Source organism: Salvia splendens, chromosome 2 (assembly GCF_004379255.2).
Source record: "Salvia splendens isolate huo1 chromosome 2, SspV2, whole genome shotgun sequence".
NCBI lineage: Eukaryota > Viridiplantae > Streptophyta > Magnoliopsida > Lamiales > Lamiaceae > Salvia > Salvia splendens.
In genome coordinates, this window is record NC_056033.1 from 9,647,660 (window position 1) to 9,657,518 (window position 9,859).

Here is a 9,859-nt window from a genome sequence, read left to right on the forward strand (position 1 = left end):
CTCCAGGATTATTATGAAAGTCACGATTTTCAAATAAGTCATCTCTCGAGTGCACTTATCCAGTAGATTATACTCTAACTATCAAAGTCTCCTTCCAATAGATTAGATTCTAACTCCTTAAGTTCCTAAGACTCAAGCCCTCACAAAGGGTCCCCTCTCTCGAGTGCAGATAAACCTATGTGTTGTACTCGTTCCTTTTACCACGTAAAACTAGCTATCTCTCGATTAATCTAGTTAGACGGACATAGTTCTAAAGTTGGCCAGACAAAAGAACAATAAAAGCACAAGAACAAGCAAAATAATCACAAGAGCTAAAAAAAGGTTCAATTCAATAAATCAAAACATATTCATAATAGTTTTCACCACAAAAAACTACAAATGATGTTTAACTACTCATAGACAAGTAGTAAAAACAAAAATAAAAGTATAAGACATGAAAGAAATTGATAAAACCCAAGGTTGAATCTTCAATCTTCAGTCTTTTCTTGCCTGGATCTGCAGAGCTCCACTCCAATGGAAGATGGATGAATTTAAGGGTGGAATATGGAATGGAAGAAGTGTAGAGAGTGAGAAGGATTGGAGGCTCTGAGATGAAGATTATAATTTAGGTTATGGGTATTTATAAGCTAGAAAAAGATTTAGAATTGGTAAAAAGTATCCTCCAATTAATTGAAAATATAATATTTTCGAATCTGCAATTAAAAGGAGGGATTTGGGCAATAATTTCTTCATTCCTTGAATTTTCGCCTAATTTCCGTCAGTTTTGACTGCACTGCGCAATGTTCGTAGAATTGTCATAACTTTCTCCACAGAACTCCGATTGAGACATGCAAGATATCCACGCGAAGCTCTTTCGAAGACGAAGAGAATGACATATAGTAAGCACTGATTGGACTTCAAAATCGCTTCCAGAATGGGCTCGAACAGAGGCTGCTGCACTTTGGCCTTTTTTCACCTTTTTCTATCTTTTTCTATCATTTATCAACAAACACGTCAAAAATACCAAATGTATAACATATGCAATTTAAGAACATAATTTTCATGATTGACATTTAAAACAAGTCAAATCTAGTCCTTAAAAACATGCAAAATCCGTGTTTGTCAGCATGAGGGTCATGCGTCTCCCGTTAATGAAATGCATGACCGTGATGCGGTTTAGTGTAAGACGCATGAAAGACATGCGTCGTTCAATTTTTTTAGAAGACGCATGTAGGGTCATGCGTCTTCCAATAAAACGCATGAAAGACATGTGTTGCTTAATTTTTAATTTTTTTTAAACGAAGCATGACCCTCATGCGTCTTAGGGTAAAACGCATGAGGCTCATGCGTCTCTATTTTAAACAAAACAGACGCGAAAGGGTTTAGGAAAAGAGGCAGTAGCTCATTCTGCGCGAGAGAAAGAGGAAAAAGGGCATGCGATTTCCGGCGATTACCCGTCATATTCCGATATATTTCGGTAAGTTTTCTTCAATCTTTCAACATTTATCCCTTATTCGGTGTTTATTGCATATTTTGTGTAGGTTTCTCCCAATTTTGTAAATGAGGGTTTATAACAAATTGTTCAATTTTGACCGATGTTTTGTTGTTTTGTTAATTGTAATGGATTTTATTGGTGAAATTCATTCTATTGTATAGTTTTTTATATGTTTGAGATGCTTGGTGTTGTGATTTTGGTTGTTATTGGATAAGAGAGTAGGGGTTGAAATGTATCTTGTATTTAACCTTCATTGGCTTGATTATATTGGGTAATTTTTGCAATGACTACTTATTTTGATTATGATAATAATTTACAAGTTATATATACATTGAAGTGGAATGAATTGTGAATTTCTAATTTAGGAGTTATATGTAAATTAGGCCTTATAAATCATGAATTGTGATGAATTGGAGTTTCTAAAATATAGACGCACGATTGGATATCAATGGATTAGGAGTGAATCAATTGGGTTATAATATTTTGTTGTTTTGATGATGAATTTGAATTTATATGTTATTTGTATTTTAAATGTGAGTTTGTAATTCTTGTTTTGTGAATATGTTATTAGATTAGATGGAAACTTCAAGTTCTAGCGGACAGATATTATATGGACTTGAAGATCCGTCAGTGCTATATCTTCAGAAAAAATACATTACAAATAAACTACTGAAAGATGGCACAACACATCTTTTCAAAGTTCGACGGATGGAAAGTAAGACATGGGATGTGGATATTCATGACAATGTGAGGTATTGGCTTGACATATTTGGTTTCAAAGGCGTGATGGATTGTGGAAAGTCGATGAAGGTCGACAATGAGCTTATCACGGCTTTGATTGAGCGTTGGAGGCCGGAGACGCACACTTTCCATCTACCGATTGGAGAGACGACGGTGACCTTAGAAGATATGCAAGCCATTTGGGGCTTCAGAGCGGACGGTCGCGTTTTCACAGGCCGTGACCATCATGTCGGATATACCGATTGGCCTAGCAAGTGCCGAGATTTGTTGGGATGCTACCAGATACAAAAACAGAGACAAAGCAAGGCGGTTTGCTGATGACCGCTCTGATCAATCAAACGAGGATACCTTTGGGTGATGACCTACCTACATATGTATCTATTCATATCTTAGCACGTATCATTGCAACTAATTCAGATAATGAAACACACGAATTCAATACGATGGAGGCTCTCGCACGAGGTGGATCATAACCAATACCCACTTGAGGAAGTTGAACTATTCTACCACCCCAATATAAACTCACAAATACTTGCATGATTTCTGCAAAAATATATATACAAACCAACAACAATTAGAGATAATTTTTTTTCTATAAATCCTAATTTAGTAAATTTAAGAAAAATTTATTAGAAACCCTAATATTATGCAAATAAACAACAAATAAGGGAGGAATGTTGAAAGATTGAACAAAACTTACCGAAATATAAGGGGAAATCGCCGATAATCGCTTGCCCCTTTCTCTCTTTCTCTCGCGCAGAATGAGCTACTGCCTCTGTTTCGTGTCTGTTTTGTTTAAAATAGAGACGCATGAGCCTCATGCGTTTTACTCTAAGACGCATGAGGGTCATACGTCGTCTAAAAAAATAAAAAAAAATAAGCGACGCATGTCTTTCATGCGTTTTATTGGAAGACGCATGACCCTCATGCGTCTTCTAAAAAAATTGAACGACGCATGTCTTTCATGCGTATTACACTAAAACGCATCGCGGTCATGAGTTTCATTAACGGGCGACGCACGAGGGTCATGCGTCTCTCCCAAAGTTGGAATTAAAAAAAAAGCCCAATACACTTATGGAATTTAAAAAACCCCCTAGAACTAAAAAAGAATTACCCCCTCCTTTCTCTCTCCTCCTTCCATCTACGCCACCACCGTCTGAAACCTCAAAATCGGAGACGAAAAAGAGATCGCAAAATCCAAAACCCATCAATGCGGAAGAGAATGAAAGAGCACAAAATTGGCTCCCGATGCCTATGAACTTCCGTTTGCAGAATCCTCGAGCGGTTAGGTTATTTGCTGTTGGTGATGGGGTAAGTCTGTCTCCAAGCTTAAAAAACCATATATTCGCAGATCAAAATGTGAGTAAACTAGTTCAAAAGCAATCACCTTTGTCTTAGTGTTGGTGTTACAACATATATGCCGTTGATCTTTTACTGGTAAGCAGGAAATTTGGTGGCAGGTGCCTACACTTTCTGTTGTGTGTGAAAACATATTCATACACATTGGTCCATTTTTATAATTACTTCTGAAGCTGCTACATTTGAAGTATGTTGGCTGTCCGGTGAAAAACTAAATGCAGAGTGTGGTGCATAGCATTATTAACATTTTTTAAGTGTGAACATTAATGTTTAGTTTCACTCTCTGCCACTTGACATCTATGATATATCTTTTTTTGTTGACAACCAATTGCATTTTTCCAACTTTGGTCAATTAGAAGCATTATGAATTTATGTTACTAATGAACTAATGAAGTTCTCGTGGTGATCATGACTTCCCACTGAAATGTTGGTTGCTAGAGTCCGATAAAACACTTGTATCATCAATCGATATCATAGCACCCCATTAGCATATACTCTGATTTTGACATTTTTCACTGTAAAACCAGACTCTCTCAACTCAAGGGTGTGCAGACTGAGATATGCTAATGATGTACCCAAACTAAAAGTGCATGAGATTGTTACATATTTTAAGAATGGAATCTGTCAGTGAAAAGTGGCATGTTAGTTAGTATTGCCACAACTTAATGTTGCTTTGTGAGTTCTTTATGTAATTATGGTCGACTTCTATTGATTTTGATCCCGGCTAAAATAGTTTTCACCACTATTCTGCAACAGTTCTCGTAACATTGGCTCTCTGTGCCATGTTCAATTTTACTGCAGTACACCACTTCACAAAAACGCATTGTTGGTTTATGAACTAAGAAGCAGAATTGTGTTTATTAAATTAAAACCACTTTCTTCTAATTTAACTTTTGCTGCAGCCTGTGCATCAGCAGGCATTACTGTTCTGATTGGGAAAGATCTGGGCTCCTGTGGAATCATTGCACAGAATTTGAAACTGCTACAGCTATGGCCTTCCTCAGTTGGATTTTTGGTCAGTGGCATCGGGATGAAAGTAACAATATCCTTTGATTACAGACAATTTTTGTGTTCAAGTACTGTATTAGTATTTCTCTTCTTCGTTTCTCCCGTTCCATGTAATCAATCCATTTTGGTGTTCCCGAACCTAATGTGGTGATGGTGTGGAATTCTATATTAGCAGTACCTACAGCTCTGGCATATCCAATGTGTGAGCGTTTGAGCTTCAGGAGAGACCAGAGACACCTTTGGCCCAGCTGTTGGGCTCAACCCCGACGGAGAAATGGCTGTGGCAACCCTCTGTACCGAGGAGATCACGCTACGGACATACTGACGAGCCATTGTCGTGTGAATTGCTCTCGAACTGGAACTGGAACTGGAACTGGAACTGGAAAGCAATAGTCAACACTGATCGTGCATTGTAAGATGACACTGCATTTTCTGCACCATGGCTGGCTGTTGGGCCAACTTCGAGGCTCGATGTCAAATCTAATGTCTTGTGTGAGGCCAATAAATCAAGTGAGTCGCCCTGTTCGGACATATATTTCTAGTTAAACATAATTCGCTAATATTCGACTATAGGTTTTGTTAAGGGTAGAAAAAATAGCTAAAGATGCAGATTTATGTTTGTTTTCTTCCTTTTAAGTGCCTCAACTACAACATGTTTCATCTTCAGAGTCAGAGACTAAACCATATTTGAAGGAATAGAACCCAAGCAGAAATTTTATATTTTTCACATAACTCAATCTATAATGGCAAGTGAAATATAAAATAATGAGCAACAGAATCACAGTTCAAATCTTCATGAGTTTGCCAACTGCAATATTGCTAGACAATTTCTAAAACATGTAAAAAAATTGAATAGATAAGTCAGGAAAAACTCAACTGATTTTGAATCAAGTGGGATTATGCGGAAACCAGAAGGCAGCAGCGGTGCATCATCTGGAAACAGCTCGTCAATGGGTGCAAAAATAAGCTCCGAGCAGGCTCCCACAGAATTCTCATCAACCCCACTGCACATCTGTGACATAAAGATGCATTCAAAATTTTCAAATCACATATTCTGGGGATAAGTCGAGATCCATTTATATGAGCAAGATGAACGTCCCTGGATGAAAAAGCATCCTCGTGAGTAAGCGAGTGGCCTTCCAAACGAACAACTTCAAGCATCAGGGATACCGAAGAACCAAAACAATTATGAGAATATGAGGTGAATACACATCATATTCAGATGACTAAGCAAATAAAATATTCATCAAGCTCTTTCATTACAATTCTTCATGAAAATATTACTGGGGAACAAAAAAAGGGAAAATTAGTACAAAGTTCGGGTAGATACAATAATGCTTGACAGTGTATTTATTACTTGGAAATGTTTCACAAGATTCAGATCCACAAATTGGGAATTGATCTTCTATGCAAAATCATGTTTAAAACGAAGCCATCTGATGCTGGATAGCATAAAACTTACAAAAAAAAAGAAGACATGTACCTCTTCATGTTCAATCGTTTGACCCAAAGGGAAAATATTCAGATGACTAAGCAAATAAAATATTCATCAAGCTCTTTCATTACAATTCTTCATGAAAATATTACTGGGGAACAAAAAAAGGGAAAATTAGTACAAAGTTCGGGTAGATACAATAATGCTTGACAGTGTATTTATTACTTGGAAATGTTTCACAAGATTCAGATCCACAAATTGGGAATTGATCTTCTATGCAAAATCATGTTTAAAACGAAGCCATCTGATGCTGGATAGCATAAAACTTACAAAAAAAAAGAAGACATGTACCTCTTCATGTTCAATCGTTTGACCCAAAGGGAAAATATTCAGATGACTAAGCAAATAAAATATTCATCAAGCTCTTTCATTACAATTCTTCATGAAAATATTACTGGGGAACAAAAAAAGGGAAAATTAGTACAAAGTTCGGGTAGATACAATAATGCTTGACAGTGTATTTATTACTTGGAAATGTTTCACAAGATTCAGATCCACAAATTGGGAATTGATCTTCTATGCAAAATCATGTTTAAAACGAAGCCATCTGATGCTGGATAGCATAAAACTTACAAAAAAAAAGAAGACATGTACCTCTTCATGTTCAATCGTTTGACCCAAAGGCATGATTATTTGGGTTCCGGTGAATCTCGTCGGCCTCACTTTAGGATATGAGCATGTACGTGACTTCAATGACATGGCAGCATAGGCATCAACATTGAAGTCCGCCCACTCTGATCGATGCTCCCTCAAAAAGCAAATCAGCACTGCTGGAGGGACATCTCAGGTTAGTACAAAATGATACGGGATGGTGGTGGTGCTCTTCATCCAATCACTGGAGAAACATATTTAACAGATCTAGCTAACAATATAAAAAGGCTACTAGTTGCTACGCTTTTAACTTTCTAATCAGTTCCCACAATTTATAAACCAATCTTTATAAATTAAGCAATACATGAAGCGATGCTCAATAAGATTAAGATTACTTCCACAATGGGGAAATATATATAGAATAAGTGTATATGGACAAAATAAACCCAATAAAATGTAAAAAGAGGAAATCTCTAGGCAAATGCTTTGAATTATGAAACGAGAGCTAAGCAGGATGCATACTAATTCCAGGGGATAAAAAAACAAGGGAACCTGAAGCAGCATAGATGCTTTTACACAGAGAAGAGTTGCAGCAGTTAGATTCTTGGCTGAATTAATGGCAACTACTACATCGTCAGCACCATCACAATTTAATATTGACCACCCGTCATCATTGAATCCGTTAATAGCATCATTAAAGCCTCTGCAAGGATCAAGCCATAATTATAACAATTCCTAATGATAAAACTCGTAGGGGAAATATTCGTCTTATTTTTAATGGAAGAACCGATTACATTGTTATATAGACTAAGAATTTGTTAAGGACTTAATCCCTAACGATCCGATAAAACGGACAATAGCGAGATAAAGATAATCCGGCGCCCGTGAGGCAGCGGTGTAGCTTCGGTTCGAGATGGTGGGAGGGTGAGATCACGATGAAAGCACCAGTTGTTAAGGACTTAATCCCTAACGATCCGATAAAACGGACAATAGCGAGATAAAGATAATCCGGCGCCCGTGAGGGTCGGCGGAGATAAAGATCTGGGCGGCTGTGCGCGGGTTCCAACCCGTCGGGCAACGGCTACAGATCAGATATACGTTCCGGCTGTGCGCGGAGACTGTCAAACAGTTAAACATACCAAACTTGAGGAATTACCAAAGCAAAGGCATAATTGAAGGAGGAAGATTTGTAATTGATATGAATTTAATTTGTAGTACATTGCCTTAGAATAGGCTGATTCTTTTCCTAAAATACAGTGTACTCTTCCCTACTAAAGGGAGAGAAATCGATGTAATTCAGACACAAGAAATAATACAAACTCTTCACTCCAGATTCTGCACTTTCAATATGCATAGCCATTCCGATTCTCTCGATTACCATCGATAAGATGGTATCAGAGCGGGACGATTCGGGCTTGAGACTCAGAGCAATATCATCACCGTCTCAAGTACCTTTCCCGACCATTTGAACCTGCAAACACCAACCAAAAAAAGAACCATGTCAGAATCCAATAACCCACCAATTACACTCTCAGCCGAACAATTCGCTGAGTTTATGAGATTGAGCATGTCTCAAAAAACCCAAAATCCACAGCCTTCATCAAACGAATCACTAGGCGAAGTACGTCTAGCCGAGAAGCTCAACGGAGATAATTATCCGTTATGGGCTAAACTGATGAGTCGGGGGATCCGAGGGAAGGGTCTGGCATCTCACATTACTGGAGTTACAGACCCTCCCTCTCCGACAGATCCAGACTACAACCGATGGCAGCAGAGAGACGATTGTTGCTTCAATTGGATCATAAGCAATATCGACGCCAGCCTCGTGAATGAGGTTTCCCAATACGAGACGGCTTACGACTTGTGGGATAGTCTAGCCACAACGTATGGAAGCGGCGCCGATCAATTCCAGATATCAGACCTGCACAGACAGGCATACAGTATCAAACAAGGGGACTTAACCCTAGAACAACTATGGCAGAAACTCCAGGATCTCTGGATATCAATCGATACCAGAGACCCAAACCCGATGGATACTCCGGCGAGCATAGAGAAGTACAATCAACACACTCAAAGACACCGATTGTACCAGTTTATGTGGGCACTGGATGATCACAAATACAGCAAAATCAAGAGGGAAATCCTTAACATGGATCCCATTCCAACCGCAAGGAAGGCATACGGATTGGTCAGGAGGGAATCCGTCAATGAAAAACTACTCAATCCAGATACACAGGAGCCTGGAATAGGAGCGGGTCTTGCGGTATTCGATCGGAACAGAGCACAAACATCACAACAATATCAATCACCGAGGAACCCTAGCTACCACAAGGAGGATGATAAAAGTAAACTAACATGCAGCCATTGTGGAGGAAGAAAACACACCAGAGATACGTGTTTCCACATCCACGGGTTCCCCGAGTGGTGGGAAGAAATGAAAAGGGCGAGGCAGGCCCGAAATGGAGGACGAACCGGAGGAGGCAGAGGAGGCGGCAGGGCATCAGCCGCCGTCGCTCATAACCGCGCCACCAACGTCGAGGGCCCGACGGGCGGCAGCGGAGGCACCAGCACCAGCAGTAGCGGTGGCGAGGTCAAAACCGAGGAGAAACCACCCAAAATCGGCTCCGTGTCCGTCGCAAGGACTTGGTTCGAAGGTAAATCGACAACCAATGGTGACTTCGCCGGGGTTACCGGCGGAGAAAGAGGAGGAGAAGGAGCTAGGGTTCCCACAGGCGACGAAGGGGGAGCGGCTAGGGTTTCCGAAATAAGCCATTTATCTACCCAATTTCCCCAAATCTCAAACCAGCCCCAAAACCCTTCCTTATCCCGGGAAAAACCCCACCCGGAAATTACCTCTCACAACCCACCCCTAAAATCTCCTATATTCCGTAATCTACCCCACCAAAATAATTCACTTCAATTTCAGCCCCACAGAAAACCACAATTCAGAATTAACCACCACAAAACACGAAAATTACACACAGACCCCTCCTTTGCAAAAACTTTGCAGATTACACCCCAGCCTTTGAAACACCTCGAAAACAACCCCACAATACCCTGCCAGAACTCTTTTGATGCCTTAGCCTGTTCCTCCACATCCACTTCCGACCAAAAAGACCCTCACTGGATTTTTGACTGCGGGGCAACCGATACAATTTCATTCGAAGCCTCAGATTTTGTATCCATTGCCA

At 39.6% G+C, this 9,859-nt stretch overlaps 1 protein-coding gene and 1 long non-coding RNA gene across 6 annotated transcripts; one reads left to right on the plus strand and one right to left on the minus strand.

The window, feature by feature from the left end:
* Positions 1-2,050: 2,050 nt before the first annotated feature.
* LOC121773054 (protein MAIN-LIKE 1-like) lies at positions 2,051-2,533 on the plus strand. The gene has a single exon (XM_042170008.1). It carries the CDS (start codon positions 2,051-2,053, stop codon positions 2,531-2,533), a length of 483 nt encoding a protein of 160 aa, XP_042025942.1.
* Positions 2,534-4,330: 1,797 nt separating this feature from the next.
* Positions 4,331-7,399, minus strand: LOC121787400. Of its 5 annotated transcripts, XR_006047492.1 has the most exons (4): positions 7,221-7,399; positions 6,672-6,844; positions 5,460-6,471; positions 4,331-5,102 (listed from the first exon to the last, which is right to left on the minus strand). It is a non-coding gene; the product is annotated as an uncharacterized LOC121787400 (long non-coding RNA). The 5 variants fall into 5 exon arrangements; XR_006047488.1 differs by having other exon boundaries at positions 5,460-6,844; positions 7,221-7,397; XR_006047489.1 differs by having other exon boundaries at positions 5,460-6,847; positions 7,221-7,397.
* Positions 7,400-9,859: the final 2,460 nt, after the last annotated feature.

Bases quoted from the DNA above. Each gene is read 5' to 3' on its own strand.
- LOC121773054 (XM_042170008.1), top strand. From the start codon at position 2,051: ATGGAAACTTCAAGTTCTAGCGGACAGATATTATATGGACTTGAAGAT.